Source organism: Onychostruthus taczanowskii, unplaced genomic scaffold (assembly GCF_017590055.1).
Source record: "Onychostruthus taczanowskii isolate IOZ18803 unplaced genomic scaffold, ASM1759005v1 scaffold256, whole genome shotgun sequence".
In the NCBI taxonomy this organism is placed as follows: domain Eukaryota; kingdom Metazoa; phylum Chordata; class Aves; order Passeriformes; family Passeridae; genus Onychostruthus; species Onychostruthus taczanowskii.
The window spans coordinates 69,704-85,124 of NW_024499862.1; the positions used below are offsets into that span (position 1 = coordinate 69,704).

The following is a 15,421-nucleotide window of genomic DNA, read 5'->3' on the forward strand; positions in this document are numbered from 1 at the left end:
TGTTGTCTCTGTAAGAACTTCTCCAAGTAGCTTACCTTTGGGCACATCCTCTGGTTCCTCCTCCAACTCTCTGGGAGAGAATTTCATCACATCGGACACGACATGGCTACCCACAAGCACGGTGCGCCCAAACGCACGCTTTTCCACCACAAAGATGCTGAGGGGAGGGTGCAGGTATACCTGCTCTGGGAGCTCCTGCAAAAGAATTATGCATGGAGTTCACAGGAGTAAAGCTGCGTTGAGCTATCAAACTATGACCGCCCCATCACATAAGGAGAAGCCTGCTGGCACCTTGCAGCTATGCCTAAAAATCAAAGCCTTGCAGTGATAGGCCATGGCTCTTCGCGGGCAGTTTCACAGAGGTTTTGTTTTGCAGCTGAACCATGTGGTCATGGGAGAGCAAAGTCCTGGAAGCAGTTTCCCTCCTTCTACGTTGTCCCATGCAGGGACGTGATGCAAGGTAGCCATGGTGTACCCTGGCGTGGCAGAATCCACCTTCCCACTCACCACATTCATGTATTTGACCAGCTCAGTGAAGTTGGGGTTCTCTTTGTAGGACACAATCACCTCTGACTCCACCTTCTTGCCAGCACATTCAATGATCACCTGCGGCTCATCCACCTCAAAAAAGTTCACTCTCTTCAGGTCCCTCAGGCCCCAGAACAGGATCTGAAGAACAACATGAAGCTGCTGTCCAAGACATGCCAGCCATGGCACTGCCCATGCTACTACCCCCCACCCACAGGACACAGTCCCCAGAAGAGGCACAGGCCTGCTCTCCCAGCTCAGCTGCCTAGCAGCTTTGCCTGTTGAACTACTCAGATGGTTTCCCCCTCAGGTCAAGCACCTCCATTTCTGGCATCTGCTCAGGCCTCACAGGCACATTTGACCATCAAACTGGATTCCCTTGCCAAGCCCTGCCCTCCACCCAGAGCCAGCTTGAGGGGAAAGCCAGTGCAGCAGAAGGTGGCACACCTCTATGCGAAACTCCTTCAGTACTGGGCGGATGCCCTCAGGGATGATGAACCGTCCAGCACAGGGATCTTCCAGGTAGTCTGGCTCCTTGGGCTCCACATCCTCAGGCACTGATGGCTGAACAGGTGGAACCAGGATACAGCAGGTGATGAAAATCACTTCTATTCTATGCCATGCCAAGCCCCCTCTCTTCCACCTTCTGGTTTTGTGCTCAGAGGCTGTCCCTGCAGCCTCCTCTCATTGGAAAGCCAGATATGACCTCCAACTTGGAATTCTGGTGGGCCCCAGGCAACCAGCTTCTCACCCATATGGCTCTCCTCAGAGAGCTAGCAACCATGTGCAGCTTTCTACAAGCCTGTTACCTCCAAATAGCCACTGTAATCGAGCTCGATCAGCTCAAAAGTGGCAATGAGCTCTCCCGCTGCTTTGCTGCCTCTGTAGAAATCAAAGAACTGCAGGGCAGGTTTGGTGTATGACTCATCAACCAGCTTCACCTGTGGGACAGCAAAGGCCTGCCCGAGGAACTCAGGGGAGCCCTGCAGGAAAGAGGGGAATGACTCAAATCATCCCTGTGGTATCTCACCACCTCAAAGACCACCACTAATTCCAGCCAGTCTGGGATAGTACAAGACTACTCTTCCACCCATGTTATCCTCTGCTTTGATTTTCTCTGCTCCATCAGAGCTAGGAACAGATAAAGGCATGTTTACAGCAGGTCCACTTAACTCGTGGTTCATCTCCATGCAGAACTTGGCAAATGGCCTGCAACCATGCAGCAGAGTACATCAAAGCTAGATCAGGTTTTTCAGAGTCTCTTCCAGACAAGGTTTGAGTATCTCCAAAGACGGATATATTACAAGCTCTCTGAGCTACAGCATGCGTTCTACCTCTGTGTAAAAATTGCTTTCTTATATCAAGATGGATTTTCTTTCTTGTCAGTTTGTGCTCATTACTTGCCATTGGACCCCTTGGTACCTTACATGAGCTTTTCCATCCTTTCCCACCAGGTAGCTGCAGACAGCAAAAAGACACATGTTGGGAAGGATGAAAGTTTGACAAGAAAGTCTCACAGATATGTATGCTTAGCAGAAAGATTTTTGAATGTAGAAGCTGAGGAAGGAATAGAGATGGAAGCAAGTTTTTATATAGAAGAAAAGAATTGCTGAGCCAGTCTTACTGGTTAACCAAGGAGACAAAGGGTATGTTAGTTAGAAGGGGTTTTTATGACTTTGAGCAAAGGATAAACCCACCTCAAAGAAGAAGATGCTTTTACCAAGCAGAAAGATAGCACAGGCAAACAAGTCAGCAGATGTTGCAAGTAGAAAAAAGCTCTCAGAATTTTCCATTGCAAGAAAACTGAAAAACAACTAGCTTAAACTGTAATGTACTAACTTTTAGTGATTGGAGAATAGTAACATGAATATGGTAATTATAGTTGTTATGATAGGCTATAGATAAAAGTTAAGGTATAGATTAGTTCTACTGTATTAAGATGCTCAGCAAAGTATATAATGCATTTGTAACCTAAGCTAAGGGTCTTCAGGCCTGCCTGCAGCCGACAGCTGTAGGCACAGGCTCTGTCACCCACGACTCTGGACTGCTGTAACATCTTGGATGTAATAAACTGCATTTGGAAGAGCTGCCTGGAGTCCTGCATCTCTCATTTAGACCCTTACAGACACTGGCTTTCTCTCAACCTCTGTAGGCTGAATATACTCAGCTCTCCTCCTCTGTCCTGTGCTCCATCTTGGTGGCCTCCTCTGGACTCATCCCAATATGACAGGGTTTGTCTTGTACTGGAACCACAAGAAAGCTGCTGAGTTACAACAGGAGAACCTGGTGCAAGTTATGTCATTACCCTTAGGATAGCAAAGAGGCTCTAGGAGACAAAGATGCTTTAGTGTGACTTTAAAGCACCAATAAAGAGAGAAAAGGGAGGACTGAGGAGGGATAATCAATTACATGTGGGGACACAGGGAAGGAATAGCCCTAAGAGCAATATCAGTTCCCCCAGGATATGAGCCTGCCAAGGAAGCAGGCGTAATGTTTCTTCAAAAATAAGAGATCCTGGATCCAACAAGCACTCATCAGCCCCTGATGAGTTTAGAGTATCTCTGAGTCAGAAAGTCTCAACCTCAGCCACAGTCCCCACAACTCACTGTTACCAGTGGACCAGCACCAAGCTGTCATGGAAACCAAACAGAGCAGTGGCAGCACTCAGAGATCCTCTGCCTTCCCTTTTCCAGAAACAACAGAAGGAGGGCAGCATGGCCATACTTACAAATTTATTGTGGCTGAAAAGGTTGATTATAATGATGGGGGTCTCTGTTTTCAACTCTTCTTTCTTCCCATCAATAATGAGCTGGTCAAACAAAAGTAGTTCATTCCACATAGGGCTCAGTGTCTCCTCCAGCATCTGCAGATGGAGACAGAAGGCCCAAGTGTTCCACAGTCAGTGGAAATAAACCACATGCAGGAAAGTGAGGAACTCTGGGCTGATTTCCTCTCTCACACAGCCACATGCAGCTGGTGGAAGAAGGGATGTGGTAAAAGTGTGGGATCAGCACTCAAGATCAACTAGCACATACCAATCACCCTTTAAGACCGTGCTCAATGACTGTCAAATATTCCCTGAACATAATCACACTGCTCAGAGCAGAGATACCTGAGTGCTTGGAGAAACAAAAGTTCCAGGAAGACTTCCATATCACTGACCTTAAACATGTCAGTGAGGGCATGGTCATTTTTCTTTCCCCAGGTTCCCAAGATGACAGAGGCAAGAATTTAAGTGGTCTTACCCTGGTGGTCTGGCAATGAGTTGAAAACACCACTCTTGCAAATGGATCTGAAAGACCATTATCATCTGCAGGGAGGATCCCTCGAGCCTGATACAGATGGGCTCGGAGCTGGAAATAGCTGAAATCTGGTAAGAAAAGGAGAGAGGAAGTCCCCAACAAAGTCCTGTATGAGGTCAAAAAAATGCCTGAAGGAGAAGGCCAGCCAAATAGGAGTGGGCACATTCTGTGATGAATAGCTACCACTTCTAGGGACTGTGGTTCTCAGGCCAGTACATCTCAAAAGGTTTGGCCAAGCCAGACAAGCTCAGTGGGCTCCCCAGACACCTCTGGGACGTACATGACATGCGACATGTGAAATGTGCAGTGTTCTGCTATGAGCATCTACTGCAGGGGAGCACCACTAAGCCTCATCAGTGGGGCAGAACTCATGCCATTGCCAATTTGGTAGCATATTCAATGCCTACAAAGTGCCCATCCTGTCTGCTGCTTTAGCTGTGAATGTGCAAATACATCCTGATGAGATCAAACTGGACGTGCCTATCTCAGTCAGGACTTGGAGACAACCCTAGATCAGGACTTAATTCTCAGACATACTACAATTCTCAGATCACAGTATGGCCTGAGGTGAAGGACTGTGGGGGGACAATGTCCCACCACAGACACTAATCCATGGATGGGACATCTCAACTCCCTGCTCTCCTGTTTACGTGAAGAACTGTTATCTGTACTCACCATCCCTGCTGAGCAGGCTGGGAGGGCTGTATGCTGAGAACTGGGCTATCTCCTGCTCATTCTCAGAATGGAGCTCCTCAGGAAGCTCTGCCAAACAGTTTTTCGCATATTTGGTTACCCCAAGCCACATGTAGATTTCCAGTTTGGCAAAGATCTCACCAGTGTGTAAGCCAGGGACCTGAAAGCACAGAAGGTTTTGCAGGTTTCACATCTCAGACCAAGATGATCACCGTCAGCCTGGGACTGACCAAAGAGCACAGGAGAAAGAGCACCACATTGTCAGAGGCAAAAGGTAGTGATGGAGTTGAGAGCTGTGTTTCCTTGTGAACTCCCAGATTTCAGGAAGGAGAGCTGAAAGCAAGGAGAGGGAAACAGCATGAAGCAAGCAAGAGCACACTGTTTTTATATAAACCCTACCTTCATAAAGACAGTCTGGATCTTTGCACAGTCTTTGCCTTTCTCCTCTTCAACTACTGAGTAGAGGATGTTTTGTGCAGGAATTCTGGAGTACGCCACACGCCTGTTGTTGCTGAGCATCCAGATGAGTACATCAGGGAGAGTGCACTGGGGCTAGAGGGAGGGAAGGGAGGAACATCACAGCAGAGGAACAGCATGTGTCATCCTCCTTCTGCTGACATGGTGAAAGCTTCATCTCCCCACAGGAGGGACTGCTGAGCAATGGCGGTTTAGAGATCCAGAAATAAAGGACCTAACATTGGCCACATATTTCTGAAAGTCAGCCCTGCAATATGGCTCTGGAGGTGTTGTGGTTTAACTCTGGCTGGCAACTCAGCCCCATGCAGCCTGTCCCTCGCTGTCTCTCCGTGTGATGGGAAACATTACATGGGATGTTTGGATTCAAAACATAAAAGTGAAAGAAGTCATGGATTGAGATAAAAACCGTTTAATAAGGAAAGAAAAACTTCACACACAAGCAAAGCAAACCAAAGAATTCATTCCCCTCTTCCTGTGAACAGGCAGGTCTTCAACCATTCCCAGAACAGCAGAGCTGCATCACAGAAATAGTGACTTGGGAAGAAAAACATCATCACTACAATTGTACATCACTCTACCCTCACATAGCTAAAGATGTGAAAATTATTTGACTTTACTTGGTGAAAGACTTCCCCAAACTTCAACAGCATCTGTCCACCTTATGTCAGCTAACATGGGGTTCTGGTTGACACTACAGCAACATGCCAATTTTTTTCAGTTACTTAAAATAAAACAATGAAACTCTGAATGTGAAGAGTCTCTGCTATGGATGAGAATCTTATTCCAATGCAAGTTTGAATCTGCAGAAAGTATCTAGGGTCAGCCCCTGGTGGAAGTGCGGGCAGCACAAGCAAGGCTGTTTTCCAAGGCAAAACTGTCTGCTGCAGACAAGGCCTTGGGCTGGTGGGGCGGAGAGGCCCAGGAGGCATGGAGCTGGTCCAGCTCAGCCTCCTACCCACTGCAAGATTGCTTGGACCCCTGCTCCGCCACCAACAGCCCTGCAAAGCTGCCTGGCCTCATCCCTCATTAGAGCTATCACAGGAAACATGGTAACTTCCAGTAGCAGGAACTTGGAATTTTGCATAGTGAGGGAAGACAGCAGAGGAAAAGCTTCAGCTCAGACTGGTGAGAGCCCCAGCAGCCAGCTCAGTATCCTCTCCTTGCCTACTCTCTCCAGCTCAGAACAAGGGCTCCCTAGTAGCCACTGTACCTCTTTAGCCATGGAGCGTATCTTTGCCAGGATCCTCCTTGTCTCCTTAACTTTCTCCTTGACATTGTCTCGGGTCAGCTGCCGCCTCACACGGAGCCCCTGCTTTGCATAGAGGATCTGAACAGAAAGCACAGCTGTCACACAACCACCCACGCCCCACTGCCACCCCACATGGGGGGTCTGCAGGGAGCCTATTGTGCTGACCAAGTCCATCTTGCCCCATTTCACCCTGACCTCCACCATGGCTTACTGCCCAGTTGCTGAGAGCAAACCTCCATGAACCTGTCACAAGCCATTTAGCAAAGGGTGCCACGAGCTGGAGACTACAGTAACTCATCAACCTGGCCAATATCATCCGGTAACAGAAGTCCATGAGCTTTAAAATCATTTGGGGCAGAAATACGTCTAAGGAATAAACATTCCAGAAGCTGGTGGTCTAAGGCTCCAGATAGTCCCTGTGGGAGACCTTGGCCAAGGAGCAACTTGGGGCCACAGTAGTGTGGGATTATGAAGACGTAGGAAACTGCAAAATGGGGCTTGGCTTTCACCACTATTAGTGCATATCAGAGAGAGTGTACACATCTGAAGAGAAACTTTGGGATTAATCAAAACTGAAATATAATAATGAAATCCAGAAGAAATTCAGGGTGTACACCCACTATGGACGGGCAAGGCCAGAAAACTCATCTCTTAGGTGGGTTCTCTATTCCAAAGTCTCTCAGGCTTAGCAGTTTACTCTCACCATAGCTCAGGTGATGACACAAAAGGAAGCAGAGGGAAAGGAACTGGGACCCAGATATGCCTAAATTTTATTTCCTGCTGCTGTCACTGCATTTTGGTCAGCCGTTCAAAGCTTTGTAGTCTGAGAGGGGCTATGACTCTACAGCTGTGCTGTGATGGAGGGTATGTAATTGTGCTCTCATTCAGCTAGCTAGTCTTGTGTGCCAGGTGATAAGTGCCCAAGTGTTGCCATTGCTAAGGACAGACAGATGAATGGCTATTGTAGACCTGCTGGATATATACTCAGCCAAGGGGCTGAGTTTTCAGGAGTAGAGGATCTCAGTGAGCCACCGCAAAACTGCCTGCAAGAATACGGTGCACCAAAAGGCCTCCAGCAACCTACCGGGCAGCAATATGCACATGCTCAACTACATATGCCCCAGTGGAGGTGAAGGAAGGCATCAGGGCACAGCATCTGCACAAAAAAGGGGGCAGCCATGGACAGACCCTATCTCTTTTCCCTGTGCCAGAAACTGTATTGCTCTGAGCAGAAGCTGGAAGATGCTGTAGTAAAAGCCTATGACTGATACAGTGAGTTTTAGCTCCAGGTTTCCTTCTTTGCATCAGCTCCTGCTGATCCTCCAGAAGTTTCCCCAGAGCAGGGATTGCACAGGCTCCCACCAACCACCACCAAACCCCAAAACTTACAATGTTGCGCATCAGGTATTTTGTCCGACATCTGTCCAGGTTATTTGGATGAGCCATTGTTTTTCTCTCTGCACTGAGTGAATATTGCCTGCAATGAGAAAAGCAGTACAGACTCTGTATCCTCTGCATCCAGCATGTTAAGCACAGCTCACTGCAGGGACACAAGCTCCAATCCAGATGTGTCAGGAGGCTCCATTTCTGCAATGTCTTCTCTTCAAGCTTGTTGGTTCAGAAGGTACACTGGGGATTCTCAACACCTGAGACTCCCTTTCTACTGTAGCACTGTGGACTGAAGTGCATAACGGTCCCCACAGGGTAGTCATGGGGATTGAAACAGTGGTCTTTTGACTGTGTGATTGAAAAGAGTGAAGGAAATATCCTTCACATTTAGGACATATGTGAGACCCCAAGAACATTGAGGCTGTCATCTATGACCCTTCTGATTCTTAGAACAGAACTGGAGTCTCCTCTCCAAGCTTGAAAAACTACAGAGAGGGTCCTTTTCCCAAGTCATCCGCATTTCCTTCTGCACATCCGCCTCAAAAGGAGAAGAGAGAAGGCTGCACACAGCTGAGGCAGAACATTATATGACCTCCTAACCTGAAAACAAGAATCTTCAGGACATCAGGGAAATGCTAACCTGCATCCACCTACAAATTCCTCCAACACCTCTCTGAGCCGCTCTTCTGCTTTAGCCTTTGGTCTTCTCAAGAGCTTCTCCACGTCATCCAACCCCTGCTCCTGTGGCAAAATCACAATATTCACGAAGTTGCACCTGGCTGAGTGGTCAGAGTAAAACCTTGCAAGGATGCATTTTTCACTAATGGCTTATACCTTTCTGCAGATCTGGGATTCATGAGTGCTGCAGATCAGCACTATGCTGCCTGGGACTCTCCAGAGCTTGAGGATAACCTTAGCATTTGTTGTTACAACACCTTGTATCTCAGTCCTCGAGCAGCCGCTAACATACACTGTGGCAAGCTCTACTTTCATATTTTCAAGCCAAAAGGGAAAGGCAAGGTCCTGGGGTGAGACTGCATCCCCTTCACAATAACCTGAGGTTGAGAGTCTGCTTGCCCAATCATCTCACACAGCTCAGGACTGGCAGCAGAAGAACTTGTTGTCACAGACATCATATCACATCACTCACTCCTCCAGGAACCACTACTAGGCAGTTGCACAGCATGAGTCCATGTGGCCTACCCAACCGTGTCTAAAGGGCAGGTGTGACTAAGCCCTGTGAGAGACATGGACTTGCATGGGCGGTGAGGACAGCAAACATCTCGCACAGCAACTGCATACACAACAAAGAAAGCACACCAGGAAGGAGCATGCCACAGACAAACACCCTGAACATGCTACCAGGCGCTCTGCCAGTTTGACAATCCGGTTGGAAATGCAGAGTCTCCAGGTGTGATCCTCCCAGTAGCTCCATAAGTACACGCAGGGTTTTTCATGCGTCATGGGCAGGCAGCTGTATGACCTAAGGACAGCAGGCAGAGGAGGTTATGGCTACTGCTACAGATAGCATATGCCACACCATGCACTTGCACATCCAGCAAGGGAGCAGAGGCTGAGCTCTGTCTCACTCACAGGAAATTAATTGGCTGTTTTGGGCTCTGCACCATGGACATGGGTGCAAGCTGCTGGATCTGACCTTGGCCATCCTAAATTAGCACACAGGGTTTCTAGTAGAGACAGCAGTACATGCTGAGATGAATGAGGCTGACAGGAGCATGGGATGTTGCCAAGATTTATCACTGCTATGGGACTAAGTAGTAGCAGGCACAGGCTGCACAACACAAAGACCAAGACATTGCCAGGCCTGTGGGATAACCTAGGCAATATTCCCAGAGCAAACATCAGAAGAGCTTGTGTATGTGTCTTGCCTGCTCAACATAGGACAGCATATGCCAAGAGTACTCCTCTCCTTCCTCACTGGAAACAAGCCCTCAGGACACTGCTTGTGAAGCAGAAAAGGGATGGCTGCTATTGACAGGTCTCAGTTTCCTTGGGACCCCATCCTTGGCCATCTGCAAACATCAAGCAGACACCATAGGGCTCATAGAGCTAGTAGGAAATCCCAGGCAGCTAGGCCATGGCAAGCTGCAGGGTTGCAAGGAAGAGAAACCTATGATGCATTGCTGAGCAGACCTCTAACAACATCTGGAACAACCAATATGGGAAGCTGTAACAGCTCCAAGAAAGGTGGAATAGAAAGATATAGAACACTTACTTGTCATATTCCATGGGCTCCGGTCTCTGACTCTTTGTAACTGATTTGTTCAGTGCTGCTAAATCTGGAGTCAGGATTTCAGCATCCAGCTCACCATCTGAACCAGCATCCAATAAAGGCTGCCTTTCTTCTTTCACTTCTCTCTTTTCCACTTTTTGCCATCCTTTGGTCACAACCTCTTCAGAGTTGCCATAGTTTCCTTGAAGGTGAGCATTAAATTATAAACAAGTAAGTGAGATCATTCAGGTTTTTTAGAAAAGATGTTTTCTAGCTGGCAATACCAGAGTCTTGGCAGTCTTCCTGCCAAGAGAAACAGAGGCATTTACTGCTTTGGGAACTAGTAGTTGTGTCCAACCATTGGCGCATCACATGGACAACCAGGAGGTCCAAGAGGGAGCTGAGCAATTGCAAGGAGGTCCTTGTGTATGCCTTCTTCAGTTCTGCCAGCTCTACCAAGTGCCTGCTGATTACCATCTACATCCCTACACTGGGGCCAGCATCAGCTCTTCAAGTAGTATCTCAGCATCAAGCATCTTCACCCATCCAGCTTAGCAGGTGGGGGCTTTGACCCACTCTCAGGCCATTGTTTTCCCATCACTTGTTGTCAGATCCCCTCAGTGCCACATGGCCAACCCCAGTATCCCAGTTTCCCTCCTTTTTTTCTCTTTCTTGCTACCAAATCCTTTTACTTATTTGTACCCCTACTTACTAGAAGAGTTTTCCCAAACTTTCCCAAAGCAGGTATTTCACGCAAATGGTGCAAATCTCCAGTCCCATAGAAGAGATTCAGGATTTTAGTAAAGCACTGTGCACACTCCCTGGACTCGTTCCTCATCTTTCCCAACTTCCTGAGGTGACTTGACAGGGCAGTATGAAGAACTGACTTGGCTGTCAGAGGGAGATTCACACTGTTCCCATAGTTTCTGGACATGGGGCCCTGGGGAATAACCCACCTATAGAGACTTCAAAGTTGACAGGTTTCGAGCTGAGAGAGGAGTCCATCATAGTGGCTTCAAAGAAGGCAGCAAAGAGAAGGAATTCATCCTTTCTCCCCAACACATTCTGAGCAAGGAGACAGAAATCAGCCTGAGAGTCTCGTGTGCCAAAGCACTGCCTGAGCACCAGGGCATAACTGATGTCTGCCAGCCCTTCCACAGGACCTCAGCAGGATGCTGCTGAGATCACCACTGGGCTGCCAGAAGCAGGATAAATTTTCTTGGAAATCCTGAGGTGTTGGTGCAGAGCCATGGATTGGCTGATGCTCATGTGAAGCCACTGAGCAGGTTGTAGGCTAAAGGATGGCTACTGCATCAACACAGCTGCCTCCCCCTTGCCTCTTTCCCTTCACAGCTGTGCATGCCAAAGACTGGCATGAATCAGCCATATTGGCACAGGAGAACTCACCTCAGGGAGTGGATGAAGCTCTTCCACCTCCACAGTGACCTCCCTGGGCTGCTCAGCCTCCTGAGAGGTCCCAGCCTCCCCCTCTCCCTGCAGCTGGCTCAGTTCTTTAGTTTTCTCCTTGGATTTTTTACTTTTCTTCTTCAGCTTCATTTTTCTCAGGGCACCTCTCATCCTGTACCCAAGCTTCCTCTCTGCTGCACTGGGGCTGCTGAAGATCTCCACTGTGATGGCCATGAGGATGCGCCCACGGTAGAAGATGCCCTCACCCATGCCTTCATTGAGGTCTTTGTGGACATCCCAGAGAGTTGAATTCTGGGGGGAGCCATACAGGTTCACCCAGGCTGGGCCAAATGTGGGATGAAAGCCTGCAGAGACAGGGACGGGGTTTCATTATGCTCCAGAGTGCCACTGCGGAGAGACCTCCCCAAAAAAACTGTCCAGGACACCACAATGTCAGCATGCTTCAGCCACTCCTGCTACCAGCCCCATGAGACCAGCATGCCAAGCAGGAAGTGCATGGCACCAGGATGCCCAAGACATCCTGCTCCAAGGCAGCCATGCCAAGCCTCACCGTTCCTGTCCGGGTCCGAGATCTCCTGCAGGTCAATGTAGTGTGTAGCAATGGCCACATCACCGACATTGGCATCATCCAGCACCTGGACTTTTATCTTCCTAGACAGAGGTGGGAACATCTCAATGAAACTGATCTGCTCGTTCCACTCGGGCTCAGTGGTGCTGGTCTCGACTGACGTTTCCCCCTGGGAAGGAGAAGGTGTGAAAGTGACATAGTCCCAAATGGTGCCCAGAGAAAGGGATGCCTCAGAGCTTGTCTTGGAATGGCATGCACTCTTGTACCACCTGCAGACAGTGCCAGGCAGGCTCTGGGGGTGGCACCATCCCTGCTCCTATCCCCATTCCTGCAATTCCTCTCTGTTTCATTAATGGGGGCCTATCCCAAGGCCCTGGCATGACCTACACAATCAAGGGAATGCAAACGAGCAGCAGACTCATAGGTACCTAAGGGTTGCCTGGAGCACTCCAGGCCCACAAGACTGCCAGTCAGGGATTGATTCTCATATTAATGGATATTGTGGGACCAAAAACCCTGACCTTGTGTGCAAAAACTGGGTCATTATCTCAGTAAAGTCTCTCAAGGGTCTCAGGCTGAGCCCAGCTTGACACAGAAAAAGGAGTTCTGCTCCAGGATTTATCCCTGTATTTAAGGATATGAATCTCTGCCTGCAAAGCCAGTAGCTCAGCCAGTAGCTGTGCCCAGGGCTGGGGATGTCCTATGAGCAGCTCTCTGTAGAGACAAAAGCAGAGAACAGCCTTCTCATTCAGACATTGCACAGCCATGGCCACACAGCCCAGACCACTGCGAAAGACAGCAACACCTGGGCTCTCGCAGCCTATTTTCAGTGGGATTGCTGTGCCCCATGGAGGCTCCTGGCACCATGAGCCCACCACATGCTGCCACACAGCCAAGGGAGAATCAGCCTGTCCCAACACAGCTTCCCCTCAGACTCACCTGCTGCCCACAGAATGAGACCTGCACATATGGGTTGATAAAGACTTTTCTCTCCCCTATGATCTTGGAGATACCAGCCATGATGCCTGCTGTCATGCTGGGCAGGCCCTCAGCACGATAGACTTTGATGCAGAACCTGGCCCAGGGTCTCTCTGCAGGCACTCTCTTAGGCAGCAGCAGATTCCTGAAAGACAAATTCATGTTCTGCCTCCCTCCTGGAGTCTACAGAACACAATGATGGGAAATTCACTGACTGGCAGGAGGATTGGATCCTGCCTCACCACAGGTCTTTTTTACTGGGTCTTTGCCCATCAGATGAGGGGAAAATGGGGCAAAAAAAGGTAGTATGAAGAGAGACATGGCAGTGTTCCCCAGGGCCGTGCAAGATCCCACTGCACTTACCTTTCAATGTCCTCATCCTTGTTTCTGGAACAGGTGGGAAGGAAGCCCACAATATCCCCGCGTGCAGAAACAGAGATGTTGCACTTCACAAAGCCTTTCACACCTGCCCGGGTGTCCATGGGGTCACTGATAACTGCCCACTTCTGGAAAAACCTGTGATCTGAGAGGGAAGAGGAGGAGTTCCCTAGGGAGCAGCCAGGTTACCATTTCACATCCAGCTCTGTCCACACAAAGACTGCCCTGGCCCTGACCCTGCCTCTGAAGGTGCAGAAGGTGTCACCTGCCTTCAGAGAGCTGGGTGGAAAAGCAAGCTCAGATCTTCATGAAAACTAAGTGCTTTAAAGCCAGGGCCTTGACCAGACCCATCAGAGCATGAAAGAATGACCAGTTTCAGACAGCACCAGGGTCAGGCACAGGTATGTGGCACAGTTCTCATACCTGGCTGGTTGTACACTGTCTCAACATCCATCTTGAATGTTCCAATGCAAGTTCCCAGAAATGGTATCTTCTTTGAGTGAAAAACCTGCAGACAGCACAAGTCCCCCTGAACACCATGAGATGTGGGCAGCCGGGTGACATATCCAGATATCTCTGAGGAACACAGGGCTGCCAAGAGGTGTTCCAAAGCACAGCTGAGGTAGTGGTTGCATGCTCTCATGCAGATAGACCCATCTGTGTTAGCCCTAGGACTATCCCATTCCTACCCAACCACTCCCACAAAGCCCACCAGCCCATAGCCCACAGTCAAACCTAGACCAAGGCAGTCATGTGCAAACAGTTCAGCTTCTGCAGTCCCAGGTAAGCCACAGCCCAACAATGGAGTTAGGACAGATCTGTTTTCTCACAGGAAGTCCTTGTGTCCATATCCTGCTGGGTTAGGGCAGAGCTGTGACCCCACCAGGCTAGCATCTCTCCCAAAACCCAAGTCTTGCTCAGTTCTTGCTGAACTCTCGACAGCAGAAGAGACATGCAGCTTTTCACGGAGAAAGTGCTGAAGACCTCTTGGCAAAGGATGTGCTGGCTGGGTTTAGCTATCTTCAGAATATCCCTGTGTCTTGGGAAAGTCTTTGTGCTTTGGGCCAAGGGATTTTCAACCTCTCTGCCTGCCTGGGCTTTTCTACAGCACAAATAATTTCTGAGCTCCCCTCACATCAATCACTTACCTTCAGGACCTGCAGGATGAGACTCCGGGGTAAGGGGGCAGTAGGGAATTGCTGCCATACAGCAGGGCAACAAGACAAAAGGGAAGAAAGTGCCCCAGAGGCCCCACTGCAGTCACAAGGTGAAGAAAAACCCTTACCTGGAGGAGGGGGGAAGGCAACACTGCCCAGCACTGGCTCAGAGCAGGGGCTAGATCTCTGCCCCAGTGCAGCCACATGAAGGCCCTGTGACTCTCTGTGGCAGGTGATTCCAGCTGGACCACCTCAACGGTATTGGTAGCCTTGCTTTGCCCATTGCACCTAGAGTCTACACACAGAAACATCAGGCTGTACCACTAACCAGTGAAAGATGAAGATGAAGACATACATACCGAGATCTCTATGAGTCTGTGCAATAAAATGTCCTTTGGCTCATAGAAGTCAAACAAAAAATACTGGAAGAGAAGAGCAAGACAGCTGAGCCCCAGGCTTCCAGGCATCCCTTGCAAGCATGGTCCCAGGCACTCGGGACACTGGTGGGGCAAGGACAGAGCCTCTGTCCATATCACATACCTCGTTGTAGAAGGGGCAGTTTGTTGACTTCTGTGTCGCTGTGTGCCTCTTTTCTTCTCCCACCTTGACTACAACAAAGGGGTTGATGTTCACCCCCACCAACTTCTGTGCTTCAATTACATTAATCCCAACCTGAGAAAATATGGGAGAAAACCAGCACTCTCCTTGTCTGGATCAGCACTCTCCTTGTTTACACCTCCATCGTGAGATTGTTTCAAGAATACCACTATGCACATGTACAGGGCAGTCTCAATGCAGAGCTCAATGCCTAGGGCAGGCAAAAGCATGGCTGCTGAAATCTGCTACAGCCAGGACAGATCAAAGTAGTATTTGAGATACTTGTTTCTTTCAGACAAGCAAGGAAATAAAGTGTAAGAGCCCCAGTACTTTTGACAAGAGCTGACCTTCCCACCAGCACTTGTACTCTCAGTTTCTGATCCCAAGGGGTTGAAAATCCACTGCTCCCACATGGGAGGGTCCACAGAGCTTTTTGTATCTTCA

General features: G+C 49.0%; 1 protein-coding gene across 1 annotated transcript in view; it reads right to left on the minus strand.

Annotated features, from left to right (window-relative positions):
- The window catches only part of LOC121337208 (fer-1-like protein 4), a 38,802-nt gene that overhangs the window by 15,112 nt on the left and 8,269 nt on the right, over positions 1–15,421 (minus strand). Inside the window, exons 9-29 of the mRNA XM_041407156.1 lie at positions 14,921–15,052; positions 14,740–14,802; positions 13,647–13,731; positions 13,209–13,368; positions 12,807–12,990; positions 11,850–12,036; positions 11,279–11,643; positions 10,828–10,936; positions 9,875–10,073; positions 9,001–9,121; positions 8,279–8,379; positions 7,639–7,726; positions 6,211–6,327; positions 4,923–5,075; positions 4,506–4,683; positions 3,774–3,898; positions 3,257–3,391; positions 1,338–1,511; positions 976–1,092; positions 508–669; positions 36–195 (exon numbers count right to left, since the gene is read on the minus strand). Of these exons, the coding sequence (XP_041263090.1) occupies positions 36–195; positions 508–669; positions 976–1,092; positions 1,338–1,511; positions 3,257–3,391; positions 3,774–3,898; positions 4,506–4,683; positions 4,923–5,075; positions 6,211–6,327; positions 7,639–7,726; positions 8,279–8,379; positions 9,001–9,121; positions 9,875–10,073; positions 10,828–10,936; positions 11,279–11,643; positions 11,850–12,036; positions 12,807–12,990; positions 13,209–13,368; positions 13,647–13,731; positions 14,740–14,802; positions 14,921–15,052 (3,115 nt within the window). The remainder of the gene's footprint in view (positions 1–35; positions 196–507; positions 670–975; positions 1,093–1,337; positions 1,512–3,256; positions 3,392–3,773; positions 3,899–4,505; positions 4,684–4,922; positions 5,076–6,210; positions 6,328–7,638; positions 7,727–8,278; positions 8,380–9,000; positions 9,122–9,874; positions 10,074–10,827; positions 10,937–11,278; positions 11,644–11,849; positions 12,037–12,806; positions 12,991–13,208; positions 13,369–13,646; positions 13,732–14,739; positions 14,803–14,920; positions 15,053–15,421) is intronic.